At 37.9% G+C, this 16,807-nt stretch overlaps 1 protein-coding gene across 1 annotated transcript; it reads left to right on the forward strand.

Moving 5' to 3' along the window:
• The first annotated feature begins 1,516 nt into the window (after nt 1-1,516).
• LOC115923022 (vacuolar protein sorting-associated protein 72 homolog) lies at nt 1,517-15,918 on the forward strand. Its single transcript, XM_030983036.1, has 7 exons — nt 1,517-1,611; nt 3,545-3,682; nt 4,210-4,362; nt 4,771-4,912; nt 12,166-12,360; nt 14,731-14,890; nt 15,289-15,918. The coding sequence occupies exons 2-7, from the start codon at nt 3,566-3,568 to the stop codon at nt 15,605-15,607; spliced, it is 1,086 nt and encodes a 361-aa protein (XP_030838896.1). The 5' UTR covers nt 1,517-1,611; nt 3,545-3,565; the 3' UTR covers nt 15,608-15,918.
• The last annotated feature ends 889 nt before the right edge of the window (nt 15,919-16,807 follow it).

Genomic DNA, 16,807 nt, shown 5'->3' on the forward strand with positions numbered 1-16,807 from the left:
TCTTTTAGAGTAGAATATATCGCGGTTACCGTAGTTTATTATTAAATGGGCAAAAGTTTAGTGTAAAAACTAATAGCTGCTCCTATTCTTTGAGACTATATATGACCGCGAGAAAGGACACACTAACATTTGCAGGTAAAAAGGCGGCATTTATGAAAGGACAGTTTTATAATATGGAAACTGGACACTTAGCAAAATTGACAAGGGAAAATTATCATATATGAAAAGGGCATTTATAAGAAAGGAAAAGGGGCACTGTGTCAAAGTAAAAGGGGCACCTATTAGATTTAGATAGGTGTTTATCAGAGGTATAATGGGGCATTTACAAGAAAGGGGAAGGTGCACTTACAAAAGGAAAAGAGACACTTATCAGAAGAGAAATAACACTAATTAGAAAGGGCAAGGGTCACAGGAAAAGGGAAATCTTTTCAGAGGTGAAAAGGGGTACTTCCCGCATCTGAAAGCTAGGGGCATCGATCAGTGGTGGAAAGGGGCACTTATGAGAAGGGGAATGGGCACTTATTAAAAGAAAATGCATTTAACTGAGGTTAAAAAGGGGGCACTTTTCGAGGTAAAAATGAAGGGCAATTTGAGGGGTGGTGCACTGTGCACCTCCTTGCCCTCCCTGGAGCGCTGCCTCTGCATACGAAATACACCAAAAAATACAGAAAGTAAAAGCTAGGGCTGTCAGCCAAGAGATTTCCCTTTTACACTCGTATTCCGCTATAGCCTGCCTCTTTGACAAGACATCCACAATATACTTCAAGAAATTAAGTCATGAAAACAGGATAATGTACGGATCAAAAGGGAAGTATAAAGAACATCAATATGTGATGATAATTATATCAATGTTTTTGTAGGCGCCTCCTCCTTCCCCCAAGTGCCCTTTCTAAAAGCGGCAAAAGAGATTCTTCGAGCTGAGAGTCAGAGAAGAGAAGCGAATGACATGTTTTATGATTGAAATTTGTATTCTTCTGCCAGTAGAAATTCTACAAATTCATCATTATTTCCTCTTCCTCCTCCTCCTCCTCCTCCTCCTCCTCCTCCTCCTCCTCCTCCTCCTCCTCCTTTTCTTCTTCTCCTTCTTCTTTTTCTTCGTGTACTTATTATCATTTCTATCATCAGTTTAATGTTGTTATTATTATTATTATCTTTAATATTTTTTTCTTTTTTTCTTCTCTTCTTTTTGTATCTGTCTGTAAATATTACTATTTTAACTTATTTATTTTGTACATGTTTGTAGGGGACCCCTCTGGAAATAAGCTCTCGAGCTTTCATGGGTTAATTATCCTGTTCAAGCTGACTTAATTTTGATCTGTTATTCGTATATATTGTTGTAGGTTGGAAGCTTGGCAAATAAAAATCAATCAATCAGTCAATCAAACCACAGAACTAGGAAATATGTAAAGGCGCAGCCTGTATATTGATTGAACGCACGAATGCCTATCCCTCTAGAGTCCTGTAAAAAAAAGTACGGTATAGCGAAAGTGCGAAACTAAAAAAAAAAACACCTAAGGAACACACTAGCGCTACATACAGGCTACAGCACTACATTTTCAACCTCAAGTCAAACTTCGAAGCCGAATAGTTTCACCTCTTTTGTCACATACCGTAAGTAATTTTGATCAGTTTAGTTAGTATTTAATCATAGATGATTAGTTACCGGTAAATTAGGGCAATACTTTAAAGTCGAATGTTCTCTTGTATTTTGAAATTGTGATTGTGTTCGTCCAAATCCAAGCCGGATAATGCGGATCCCACTCTATTATCACAGAGTTGCAACGCCAGGACGGTGGCGCGCGGTGCGTCTGCGTTTTCGGACACGGGTGATGATGCTCGGCTGGTTACAGCATAGTCGACCTTTCGTTAACCTCTGGGGGCCGTTTCATGAAACCAACTCCATGACAGTCATATTTTTGTCAGCGACCTACGGAGATGTCATGAAGTGGATAAACCGTTTCACAAAGCCATGACAGACTAGACCGAAAGCTTTAGTCTAGTAGATGATATCGACGGTGGTTCCGCTGAGATTGCATCTGGGTCCACTGACCGCCTCTTTACGTAGACTGTACTAGTGGATCAAATGGTTCGGTTCGGCAGGACCGCGATGAATGAGATATACAACGAGATTTTCACTCTTTACATCCTAATAAATGCACTGTTGCTGCAATATTACATTAGGCTAATAAAAATATAAAAAATAACAAACAAATATGGCTTTGACTTAGACCTAGACCTACGATAGCTAGACCGAAAGCTTCAGTCTCTATACCGTCGGTTGTTCCACTGAGACTACGTCTGGCTCCACTAGACCTCCGGTTATAGAGACAGAACGATCGCCTATGCCAGCCTATGTTGAAGATATCACGGCTAGATTTTAGCCGTTAGGCCCCTCCCACAAACATGAACAAACTTGCCACGGCCGTATTGTTATGCCCCCAAAATCCCCCAAAATGTCATTTTACCTCGTGCATATCCAATTTTACATTAGGCCTAGGCTATAATACATCGGTTCCACTTACTAACTTGATTGAAATAATCCGTTTAATGGTCCCTTTTAAGGAAATTATGGGTCAAAATCAACATCCATGTTGAAAATCTTGCAAGCCGTGTTAAACTCTCGCTGCCGTCAATCTCATCCCTTCTAGTCTACGCCGAAGGCAAAATGATTATGAAGGATAAACTGTGCGCCATCTACACGTTCGTAATGGCGTTATCACAGTTTTTCCTTCATAATCATAAAATGATAGTGAAACTAATCGTACATTTCGCGGCCCATGGAATAGCAACAAACTGACTTGTGGTGGCGCTTTACAGCATTAAAAAAAGATATGACAGGTTCGGAGCAGTGACAACTCGCTTGTCGCGGAAGTTGTCTCTCATCTTGGAAAAGACGGCTTTGTGAAACACTTAGCTGACAAGTTGCGTGACAGTGGCGAGATGTCGTTGATCTTGTAGTTATGACGGTTTCGAGAAACGGCACCCTGCCCACTCCAGCAAAGCATAGAGTTGAGAGTCAATGCTAATGCGTATTGACCTCTACTCTCTAGCGCTGCGAATAGCGATTGGTTAAGTGTAAAAAAAGGTTCATGTGAGGAGTATTGATGAATGTTGCTCAATCCCCAGGCGTCCCACTTTGTGCATTGTACTTGTAGAATAATCAATGACAATGCCAAAGTGATGGAGGTGCTCTATGAATACCTTTAGTCTGCCCTCCCCTCTTGAGAGTAATACATGTACTTCTACCTGTGTATCAGAGAATGTGCCGTTCATGATAAAATGAATAATGATTACACAACTTTCATGAGCACAAATCCAGGACCGTATTTGTCTTTATGGGTTTTACAATTCTAGTACAAATGACCTCTTTCTGCTGCCCATGTGCCAATGATTTCATCTTGAAATGGCCTCTTGCAGGGTCCTCAGGAATAAGAGCATTGATGCTGCTGAGGCTTCCCTTGGTAAACAATTTTTTGGTTATTATCTATTATGATTATTATGATCTATTTTCATCTTGTTTTCTGTTTCATTGGTTCCATTGTAGGAGAGCGTTAGATCATAAACCATGTCGCTTGTCCAATCAAGGGAGAAGAGAGCCAATGCCGGCAGCAAGATGCACAGACTCCTGGCAGAAGAACAGGAAGATGAATTCTACACAACTACTTATGGAGGATTCCAGGATGTGAGATAACCTAGTTGTTTTTTGTAAACGTTACAGTAAATCTAACTTTACCTTTTTTGTTTGTCGCTAATTGACCTTTTATTGGGTAGAACTTTGTACATGATGATTTGCCTTATGCTGACTACCCTATTTAGTCCAAGTTTAAGTTAAGTGTGTAATGAATATATTGATTGTTTTGCTGTTATGTTAATAATTAAAAATTAGTCATCCATATGAAATATGAATTTCAATTCACTAGTATATTTTGTTACATAACCAAACTAATTTGTACAGAGTAAAGAAGTTGACACTTGGGGCTTCATAAAGCAGTTCAGTATAAGTTTAACCAGGTTTAAGCCAGGCTGAAGTTAGTCTGCCTCTCTAAGTACAACTTTTTTTTACTATACAGTAATGTCCATTGCTATTTCATCAATTTTGTCATTAAATTATTGTGGCAAGCAGAGAAGTAGGTCAACAACAATTATTCCAAGGTTAGGTATGAATAGTGAAGAATGACATATATTTTGTGTGATTGCTTGTGATTGCAGGAATCTGGTGATGACGAGTATTCCAGTGAGGAGAGTGATGCGGACTCCTCATCAGATAGTGATATCGATGCTCCAGAAGATGATGAACCAATCAGTGGCAGTGATGATGAGGGAACAAAGAGGAAACGCAGAGTGATGACTAAATCCTACAAGGTAAGATTCCTGTGGGATCGGGCTAGGTTAACTTCTCTTGTATGTCGTCATCTGACTAACCTGAATTCCCCTTTCTTTAGTGTAATATCAATTTATACTTATGTGCCTTTCATCTTGTCATTTCTCCTGTAAGATGTGTGTTCACTATTTTCATGTTGATCGATGAACAGAAATTAGAAAGAGTCTTGGAAGTAACTCATTATGCAACTTTGCTGAAGGTAGAATTTAGTTTTAGAATGCCAAAATATCCGTCTTTCTCTCTCTCTTCATCGTCATGTGTAATTTATCTATTGGCTGTCTATGTACACCCCTTGTCTTTCTCTCTGTTCTTTATTGTGCATAATCTGTATAGAATGTTTTGTGCCTCCCATTAAATAGCACTCCCCATATTTAACCGATTTCTGACAGGAACCTGCCATCAAACCTGCCAGCAAACCTGCCTTGAAGAAATCTCCTACAAGTCACATCCCTAGAGAAAAGAAAGAGAAAAGTACTACTGGTACACCAAGCGTTAAAAAGCGGAAACATAGTTCCAAGGATGATAGTTCAGGTTTGATTTGATTTGATTGATTTGATTGATTTATTTCTGTTTGATTTTCTTTTTCTTTTGTATTTTTACAAATATATAACAAACAAACCATTGCAAATTTTACACATTTCAAAAGAATATAATGTTGAATAAAGTAAGGCTGGCTGTAACTAACCGTGTCATGTAAAGAGCTATCTAGCCTTGTAGCAAGTTGAGTTGTGTGAAAAGGGTTTATCTAAAGGGACTATTTGCAGCCAACATCAAATTCTGTATAACTTTGCAGGAATTATGAATACGTCATGTATGTCATATCTGTGAAATTTAAACGTTGGCAGTGTCCTAGTATTCAAATTATGCAAGGAAACCTGTTTACTTCCTAGGCTTCCCTGTCAGACACTATTGAGGGACAGACTGACTTCATTTTTTCTTTGGTAATAGTCCGGCAGCCATCTCGATATACCTTGTTTTAGGGTCTATAGTTTTTTTTTCTTCGGATTATAGTCCTTTAGACCATCAATTTGAAGAATTCGATTGCTGACACTCTGTCAGCATTGAGCAATTTGAGATATGTGACGTCATACAAAATGGCCGCCAAAATCCCCTTTTTAACCAAAATTAATGATATAAAAAGTTTTAACAGCATTTTACTACATTAAATGGCAGTCAAATATCTTGATTTTTTTCTAGAATCATCACTAAATAAAAATTGCGATGCTGTATGATCACAAATGATATGCAAATTTGCATAATTCGGAATGGCGCCCTCTATAGACACATTAACTTGCATAGGTCAAAATGATGGCCAAATACCAATTTCTAACATGAGATTATCATATGGCATGAGTCAGATGCACTGGATACAGTGAGTAAAGATTGTGCTGCACATTTATTTTTATTTTGTAATTTGATACTCGAAGAAAACACGGTTGAATTTTATGCTCTCTGTCCCATAGATATGAGGTGGCATATGGTGATAAATGCCCATTTTCAGTGACAGCGTTAAGAAACTAGATTTGTATTCTAAGGTACTAGATTCTTTTAAATTAACCTAAAAATTACGAACTACCACTACGATACAGGACTATATCCGTTTATAAGTTTGCTTCAAAATCTTGAAATTTGTTTAAAAGCCCTTTAAAGTGTTGGGAACCCTAAAATATTCCATGCGGAAGAGGGTGTCATTTAACACTTAATTCTGCAAAGTAAGGTCGTGACTGTAATGCGTGCTTCCACACGCATGTTTGCAAATGAGTTCTCTTAACATTTTCTACAAACGCTTCAGTAGTTTGAGGTAGTGAGGCAAGGTTTGGGGGTATTTGGAGCTCCTAGTCTTCGGACCCTTGATAGCCACACGTTGATATACGAGCCTCTGACATTCAGTTGGTTGTTGACTGTCCATAACCTGAAGCAAAGCATTGAGTAGGTTGAGTGATGACATATGACCATACTGCATCAACATTGCCAACTCAGTCCTAAGGGAGTCGAATCTTCTGCTTCATCACTTTCAGCATTGTACCCTATCCAATGCCAAAGTATGCCCCAAGAGTGTCGCATCCCGTCAACGCATGTCCTGCCAACATCGATGGAATGATATCTCCTAACTTGTCTACATTGGCAGGAACATCAATAACAGTTCGATTTGTGAAGGGGCGTCTCCATGTTCATTGGCGTTTTATAAGTCCGTCATGTAGATAATGATGCAAAAGTAGTACGTAGACGTCTGTGTCATCCACTAGGACCCTAACATACATCTTCTCATTAGCATCAATTCCAATCGCTTGCTGTTCTTTGATGTTGCCTGCTTCATCATAACTATGTTGTGGACAGACCTTTCCTTGGCATGACATCACTGACTAGAATCACTTCAACAAGAACCTCATCTTGACGGTAAAGGCCTGCTTGTGCTTTTGCCTATTTCTGAGCACCCAATCATCCTGCAGACTCGCGCATATAATTATGATGTCGATCAACTGTAGTTTGTTGTCATGAAAAGATAGTGAAGTTAGCAACACTAGAGACACGTTTCAACAACTTCTCTCCCTAGCTTTATTGATCTTTCCAAAGCTTTTGACTGCGTACAACATAAACGCCTATGGAAGATTATGAGCTAGATGGGCTTTCCAGCACATATAATTCAACTCATCCAGTCGCTCTACCAATACCAAGAAGCAACAGTAAGAGCAGAGAATGGCGACACCGAAAGGTTTACTATTGGTCAAGTTGTCCGTCAAGGCTGCAACCTATCATCATAAATTTTCAACATCTATGCTGAATTCATCATGAGAAAGGCATTTTATGGTCAAGTTTCTGTTGGTGGACGAACGATCACCAACCTAAGATACGCCGACAATACAACACTCTCTGGCGTATTAATGGGGAAGGGTATGGGGGGGGGGGGGACAGTTGAACCCCCAAACAAAATTCAAACTGTTTTTTGTTTATATATTCGATACCAGTGATTTACAAATGTTGCTGAAATGACATGATTTTCCTGGGTTTTTTCTCACTTTTTAGTAAATTATTATTTGTTAAGCGTATGTTGGAAAATGACAAATCCTAAATCCACAGTCAAGCAAAAAATATGCTTATTTAAAAGCCTACATGTCAGGGTCCGCAGAACAGCGGGGCTCAGGGGACTCGAGCCTTCCTCACTTTTTGTATAAAGTATGTTAAAGAGAACTAGAAAGAAAGAAAGAAAGTGACCAGAGGTGAAATGAGGTATCAAAATATGTTCATCTTACAGTTAATAAATGCCTGAAACCCTTGAGCTTCCGGGGGCTGTGTCCCTTGAACACCACGCCAATTTGCGCTCCTCTCTTCCTGATCGTAAATACTTCAACCCCCCCCCCCCACCCCGCTTTAAAAAAAAGTTCCGCAGGGCCTGCATGTAACATGTAAGAGTGGTGGTGATGCAGATTGTTTTTCTGCCCCTCTAAGTGTTTTTGCTCAGTATTCCACTAACAACACTTATAACAAGAACATCAGAAGAACTACTAGAACTCCTTAAAAAAGAGTGAAGGATGCAAGTGAATAATTTGGACCCTACCTCAATGTGAAAAAGACCAAGATCATGATTGGTGGAAATTAACTACATGCAACAGAGCATGGTGGTTGATTGAGAAGAAGTTGATCAAGTGGACAAGTTTATATAATGTTCTTGGGTCAATGATTGTCAAGGAGGGTGGAAGCTCGGCAATATCTGCCTTTGAAATGTGGTGTTGGAGGAAGCTACTTGGGATATCATGAAGAGATTACAACACCAATGGACACAATTAATGTCCATCATCGGAGATCAACCGCCACTTGCTACCAGGATTGACAAGTACAAGCTACAATAGTTTAGTCACGTTAGCAGAAGATCAGGAGACAACCTTGACAAATTATCATTCAAGGTACCTTTGAAGAAACACGTAACAAAGGAAGACTCAAGCTCAGATGGACTGACGACCTTAGGGAAATCACTAGCCACCCTCTAAATACTAAAGACACTCTACCGGATTGCAGGAGACAGATGCCGATCAAAAGGTCTCATCAAACGGGTCACAAGGGTGAGCCATGATCTATATGACAACGACGACGACGACGAACAGTAAGAGATAGTTTCTTGGAGGGCAGCAGTGACGCGGGACTGAGTTGGAAGACTCTCGACCCGTTATGACCTCTAAATACTCTCGGATCTGTCAAACACCAAGCAAACATCATCAGATTTTCATCCACAGCAGAGCACAACCATCAATGACTGTACAAGGTTGTTCCAGTGTCTGATGCCTGGCTGACATCTCAACTTTTGTCAAATTCTATAAGTCCGTCTTTGACATGGGAGTGCTCGTTTCCAAAATCATCAAAAAGTGATGTTGGGACTGGTGAAAGCTCTTATGACAAAATGTCCTTGACATTGGCCTCTCTTGAACTTGTCTGCAGTCCTATTACTCTGGAGTAGATCAACTTTTCATAGACTTTCGTACCCCAACATTGACTTCTTCATGGCTGCCACGGTTTGAACATTCTTGGAAATTGTGACATAGAATCCACCAGGTAATTTCTTTTGAAAATCATGCATCTGTCTAGTATAGATGTCAACTGCTTTATCCACATTCACTGACGTTGGAGCAATGCTGGTCTAAATAAAGCCTATTAATTGAATAATAATGTGTGCCGTTAAACCACTTCTCACCGATTTGTTGAAAAATAAATTCTTTCATAGCCATTTTTTCTTGACATATGTAGGGTAGGTGTAGGGAATTGGAGACCACCAAGCTTGAACCCATCACTGTCTGTCCGTGTTGGCTCCAATATTGATATAGCGACATATGTGGCCTTCAACAACACTACTGCATATATCCAATTCATTTCGAAGACTACAGTGCGTTCTCTCTACGAGAAAATTGGCAAAATTGACCAAGATAAGCAATTTTGATCGTAAAATTTTGCTCTGATATAAAAACACGATTTTCACTGAATGTTGTGGTGTATGCAGATATTTAGGGGTGGCTCTTAAAAAAAATAGTTTTAAAAGGAAGTTTATGAAATGTGCCAACCATCACAGAAAGCTTATGGCCATTGTGTGTTGTGAATGGGTGTTGTAATTCACATTATGAATGGTGTCTGATCAGAAATGTGTCACCATTCTAATTTGAATGCATTTAATTTTAAGAAGTTGTTTCTATGCTGTGAGTTTGATAAATGTAAAAGTCATATTGCCAGAACATTATTCTGAAAGTATTTTAACATATTTGAGAGCACCTTTATTACTGTAAACAAAAAACTACAGAAATATTTTGGGCCCCATTGTTTTAAAATCGTTTCAAAATTACAGTAAGTTCATTGGCTGCATGTATATCTTTCAAAAAGTGTTTGAACTAACTATAACAATCCCATTTTCATTCAAATTGTATTTAAAATGTCTTGAATTGTAACTGTCCCTTATTACCTACACATGTAGGTAATGAGAGACCTTTGGTGATGACGTCATTAATCATTGTTATCTTATTAATCAGTTACATCATCACCACAATTTCGTTACCAAATAAAGAGAAAAAATACTAAAGAGAATACAAAAATGTCTGTATGTGTAACATTGTTCATGTTTATGTAAATTATGCAAATCTGCTAAAGGGTCTTCCATTCCCCACACCTACCCTATCTAAATTTGTACCAAACACGATGAAAGATTAATGCAGCACAACTGCAATTGTTTCCCCCAAAAAGCATTTAATATGATTTCAACGTGACATAGATTTAAGAAATTGGCATTTGGCTGGCACACATATTTTATTCAAATTAATGTGTTTATAGAGGGCGCTATTTCAAAATATGCAAATAAGCTGGTCATCTCTAGCCATGCAACACCACGAAACATATTTTTAGTGATGGTCGTAGAGAGATACAGACATTTGGCTGCCAAAAATTGTAGAAAAAATCCTTATTATATATTTATTATTCATTTTTAAAGGAAAATCATGTACTTTGGCGGCCATTTTGTATGACGTCATATATCTTAAATTGCTCAAGGCTGACAGAGTGTCAGCAATCGGATTCTTGAAATAGAAGGTCTAATCAATCAAAATCCATTGAAAAAAAAACTATAGACCATAAAACAAGGTTAGGCCAATAATCTTGATTTGGCTGCCGGACTATAATAAGATACATAAAATGAGCTGTAAAGGGTACATGAGCATTTGTCTACATCAATAACCCACTTCTTGTAATGGCCAAAATTAAACTGACTGAATCTTTGCGCAGCACAAAACTTACACCATTTGGTACGAGGGTCTGAAAATTAGACTATTTTACGAAAAGGATTGCAATCCCTAAATTCGATCCTACAACGAAAGGTCGTTTTTTCCCCACAAAAAGACATTTTCAAGCCTTTACGTATTGAGGGAAGTTTTAAATTAGTATTATCTTTCAAATGCTGGTGGAATTTAACCTTTTCATTTTTTGGGCCTGCAAACGGGACATAAGTGGTATGCAAGTTAGGAATGTAATTAACCAAATGCATACAAATCTAAAATTTAACAAATAATTGGGCTTTTGACTGTGATGTGCGATGTGATAACTCTCCCATTTGTTGTACATGTACACTACACTACTATCTTAAACTTCCAGTTTTCTTTGGGCTGTACTCAAGATAGATTATGGATGATATCCAGCTCTGCCATCAAATCTTGAAAAATTGCATTTACTGGTAGTCATTTTGTATGGAGGAGCAAATATGCGAGTTCTCTAGTCACTACAAGTGAACATACTGTAGAGCATGTGCATTTGTTTAAAGAAATATCTAACATCAGTAGCATAGCGATTCGCAAGTGGGGAGATGGTGTTGATGAATAGATTATCTCCACTATTTACAATAGATAATTCTGCATGTCTGCACTACTATCTTTAGTAATCAAGCCTATTATATTTTGCAAATATTGCATGCTCTGGCATTTCAATGTAACAAAACATATTAACTGACAAATTCAAAATTTCCCGAGTGATTTCTATATTTCACTGAGGCTGCAAAGGGCAATTCCACGATAACGGAAGGACACTCAGACAAGATTTTTGAACTTCAGGTTCATACTAAAAGAAATGTTTTATTAGTATGTATTAAACTATGGGGAACAAAATGTGTTTCAGTCAAGAGGAAAGCTTCATCAACTTCACAAAGTTTGGATAAACACTAATTAACTGGAAAAACCATGTCCATTTTTTTGTCCTTCCGTTACCGAGATAATTAATATGCACATTCTTAAACTACTTAACTATAATGACAATTTTTTGGGGGAGAATTAAAGGCACTTATATAGGTATTATATCTGTACTGTTTCACATCTTATACTAATAAAACAGTTCTTTTAGTATGAACCTGAAGTTCAAAAATCTTGTCTGAGTGTCCTTCCGTTACCGTGGAATTGCCCCAAACCAAGGTTGAGATATGATAGCACGAGGGAAATCCTTAATTTTGAGGTGAATATATGAAATTCATTAAATATGTATCATATAAGACGTAGGATATTTGCGATCCTTTGGAGTCGGGCCTTCTTGATTAGATTCAGGTTGTCTTGCGTCAGATGTGGGCAGCTATTAGATAATGCAAATGACAGATATGTGCAGTCTAATTCACATTTGCATGTATTTTACTCTACAAAAGAGGTTGTTATATTGCACGCTTGCTTGTGCACATATAACAAAATGAAGAGTGTTAAGTGACATCTTTTCAGCCAATAGGACACTCGCTAACAAATACCCTTTATAATCTATTCTTTTATGTTCTGTCTATCACTCAGTTCGTAAGTCCAGCAGACGTTCAACCATACAGCGGGTGAATGAGTTTGAGATACGGATCAAGGAACGTGAAACCAAGGCTCAGATTTCCAAGCAACAGAAGACTAAGAGGAAGGTTCCAGAGATGAGGAGACTCACTCAAGAGGAACTACTTGTGGAGGCTAAGATCACCGAGAAGAAAAATCTTCACTCGCTCTGTAAGTGCCAAAAGATTCTATTTAAACTAACTTTGGACTGATCAGTCAGTTATATCTCTGTGCGTTGTCGAAAACAAAAGGCCTTTTTGGAACCAAAGCTCCTTAGCTTTGCCCCATTAATGACAAGTGGTCAGTGGTCGTTTCTGTGTGTTTGTTTTGTTTGTTTTGTTTTATTCTGCACACATGAATGATATTTTATGCAATACAAGAATTGTTACTCTGAGTACTGGTAAGTGAACACTTTGACAACTAAATGGTGCATGTTTGTATGAACCATATAGATTAAGAGACAATTCATATTATAGGTTTATGTTGAGAACTTCATACAACATTTTCTATTCAAGACTTGTAGTATTTTCTTGTTAAGACTACTTTGAATACTCATGGGAAATGAAACGAATCTAAATCTTGCCAATCTTTACAATAAATACAATACCCAACCATTGATTGATTGATTGACTTGAGTGAGTATTAAAGCATGAGCCGCCTCATAGTTTGCTACTTTTTCAATTTCAGAATACTTCATGGATCGTTATGATATGTCCAGGATAGTTTATTTCATTTATCTTTTGTAATACCCACTAGCATATCAATGTTGGCAATATTTTTTCATTTGGAGTTGATGTCAATTAGCTACTTCTTTCCAATATTGAGATATATATTGTATTCCTAATGCAGATGGTTACTTTTATATGGGAGGAACTGTCAAATGACTGTTATTTCATAGTTATACTCTATAAAATTTAGTGCTGTAGCCGAACCGCCGAACTGAACGGAAGTTCGCCGAACATGGCACTTCCGAACCGAACGCAAAGGCCTGGTTGGGATGTTCGGCAGAAAAATGTAAACGCTAATAAACTTGTCATTTTGTACTTAATTTTCATGTTATGATTGCTCATTTTATATTTACTTTTTCCCGTTTTCCACCTTTGTGATTTATGCCTGCGACTACACTGGCGCCATTTAAATCCCAAATCCTGACCTCTGCTACATTGCGATCGCAAGCCATAAACATGTGCGTGATAGGCGCTGATCAAAACAAGTTCAGCTCAAACCCCTTCAACAAAGAAAAAATTGATATTTTAATTGTAACAATATTGGACAAATTGTACAATATAAATAATGAAATAAATATATATTATAGTATAGTATTTATTTATTCAGGAAAAATAGGGATTTTATATTTTTCCTATTGAAAATAAACACTTGTAAAAAACAGTAATCGACGAGCCTGAGTCGCTATTCAAGATGGCATCTTTCATGACTCTAACAATAGAAAACAACCGTCTCAGAAAATCTTTAAAAAATATATTTTTTTGACAAATTGAAAACATGATTCTTTTAAAATTGAAAATAAAACACAATTCAAGACGGAAATACGAAATAGTAATTTTCTTCACAAATAATTACGTTTAGAGCAGTTTTTTAATGTGAAATTCGTGCTGGTCGGAAGCAGTGTTGTTCATCAGGAGTGGGCAGAGGTCCTCCGTGCTGGTCGGGCCCGGCCGGCCAGCCCGCCCAGTGCCGAGTGCCGTGGCTATAACGCTGCTTGCTATTATATTACCAAACCCCGAACCGAACCAAGTTCGGGTGAAAAATTGCCGAACTCTGCCGAACCAAACTGAACACGAACATAGCGTCTGACTTACAGCACTAATAAAATTGCTGTTGGCAAAATCACCACATTTCCATATTTGGTGTAAAGAGGAGTAACATCTTTCAATTTGGGTATTAAAAGGATAGTTGAGTTCTTGTTTCAGACCGCAAACGCCTTCAAAGTGCATGGTTATTGCTCTTATTCTTATTTATGACATTTCTAGTGCTCTTTTAGGACCTAAAATTGCTATGAAGGTAATCTTAGACTCCAAAACGTATGAAATTTAGCCAATATGATCATACCAATTCAGCTCCACTTTCAAACAACTATGGTGACCGTTGATAAATTAATTAATTAATACTAACAATACATGGGCCGGCTGGTTGTGCGTATTATAACCAACTCGAAAAAGCCAACAAAAAGCCAAAATCGGCATTGGCTGGAATAAAATGTATAAGGCACTATCTTGTTTTTCAACGGCTGGTTCAAATTATCGAATATTTGTGGGGCACCACAAATATTAGAAATCATTTATGGATATTTCAGCCGTCTCTGAACTGATATCGATCAAACAAAGATGATTTTGTCATTTAAATTGTATGTCCTTTCAAATTTGACACTCAGTTTTTTATTATCTCATAAAAAAATTATTTTGTGTAGTGCCCTGTGCAACATCACTCAACTATCCCTTTAAGTGTATTAAACAGCAGATTGTCCAGGTTTATTGACACGGAAGCTAGGTAGTTACAGTTTTGATCTATTCTGTTTTGTAGACCTATTCCAGCAGCTACAAGAAGAGAAAAAGAAGACCAAGGTGTTCAAGAAGGCATTTATGGGACCGTTCATTCGCTTTCATTCCACATCAATGCCAGTTGAACCCAAGATACAGGAAGTAGATGTCAACGTAGAAAAGGTGGAACAGTCACAATCAGGGTATGTACATGTTACTTCAATACATTTCACAAACTGATTTCTCTATTTTATTTTGCACATGGCTGGTGGTCTTTATGTGAAATGTAACAAATTTGTTATTTCATTTATCATTGCTTTCAACTACCCTAATGCTAAATCAACATGCATAACCAACAGGGATGCCAGTTTTCAGGCAATAAGCCTGAATTCAGGCCCTGGCAAGTTATTTTCATACCATAGTTTAGGTTTTTTTGTGAACAAACTAGCTCATTCTAGGTGATTTTCATACCCTCTGATCAATTCTAACTGGCATCCCTCAAACAGTATTTATTCAAACATTTTACCCAATTTGGTAGCTTCAAGAGGACATACACATTTTTTGTGACCTTGAAACATTCTGTTCTATGTAATTTCTGCAGGTCAACACATCCAGCCACAAGAGGAAAGACAAAGTCAGGTGAAAAGTGCTGTAGGAACTTCATAATGTACAGCGAGCCACAGATGTTCAAGGATAGTTTCCCTCGTGGTCGAAAGAGGGCTCCCCCTAAGCAGCTGTGCCCTATCACGCGGTACCCTGCCCGATATGTTGATCCCGTCACAGGGATTGCCTTTGCCACGAAGCAGGCATTCAAGATTATACGAGAGACATATGCTTCTGAGATAGAGGCGGCCATGTCTGGAGAGACCAAACATAGGAAGTCTAAAGGTTCAACCAGTTCTAAAGAGGAAGGATCATGAAGAGACATGAAGGTCTCATGTTCGTAGACATTACATTGACATATTGGCTGCCGTACAGACATTAGCAGTACATCGTCTACCATGTCTACCTGTGGTGGGATACCCGATGTACATTACCGCATTGTGCCAGGAGTTAAGATTGGATGTTTGACAGGAGTAAAGAACCAATAGACTTCAAAGTGATTATCTAGAAAGACCAACAATCAAGTTCATAATTGTGCTCTCTTGTAGAATTCGTTCAACTTCGAACCCCATACTAATTACTGATTTGATTTCTTTTTTGTAAATAAAAGGTCATTTTTTAAATGGAATTGTTATTCACTTGTATCATTTTTTTATTCAGAACATCTATTTTCAAATAAATAAAAAGAAGTAATTAAGCATTGAAAGATGGTTCATCAAAATTGACCACGTAAGTCATCAATGATGAAGAATAACTTTTATGACAGATTTGTGTAAACGGGTGATTCAACACATGCTCCATCAATATTTACTCCAGGGGCAGTATTCTGAAAGCTCACTAAACTTTTAAGTCCTAAAGTTAATTGAGCGCTATTTGACCTCCAAATTGGTATTCTAAAAGCCTAATTGGTGGTCAACTAGCTCCTGTGTCATCAAAATATGTCCCTTCTCTTTTTTGCCAATTTCCAACCAATCAGATACACTATAACAAAGAAAAACGATGTATAATTGTATATGCGCTCCAAACTCAACATAGGAAAATGTGTAATCAACCCCAGCCAGCGGGAACGGCTTTCAGCCTTGCAATAATTTTACTTTCTTGACTTCAAACCTCCACCAATTGTTTAAAACTAATATTGAGACCGCTCCTTCGTATTTGAAATAAAGAAGGTAATTCTCATTTAATCAAACATGTCATCCTTGGATTTGAACTTCCATCACGTAACATCAAAAAAAGAGTGAAAGAGTGCCGTCTCGTGAAAAAACAGAAAAATTAAAGGCCGGCTGTACTAGTTCAGCCAGACGGGATTAGACCACACAGCGAGGTCACTGACAGGTAGCTATCTCATTAACTCAGCTCTCAATTAAAAGAAAAAGAGGATCATGGGGGACCAATAGGCACCAATTGGGGAAGTTTTCTATGTAGAGGGAGCAAGTAGTACAGTGTGGCTTTAAGAGACCTGTTGGGTCTTTTATCTTTTTGAAGTTAATTGAGTGCTAATAGAGATTACAGAGTAC

Source organism: Strongylocentrotus purpuratus, unplaced genomic scaffold (genome assembly GCF_000002235.5).
Source record: "Strongylocentrotus purpuratus isolate Spur 01 unplaced genomic scaffold, Spur_5.0 spur5_contig_827, whole genome shotgun sequence".
NCBI classification, from domain to species: Eukaryota; Metazoa; Echinodermata; class Echinoidea; order Camarodonta; family Strongylocentrotidae; genus Strongylocentrotus; species Strongylocentrotus purpuratus.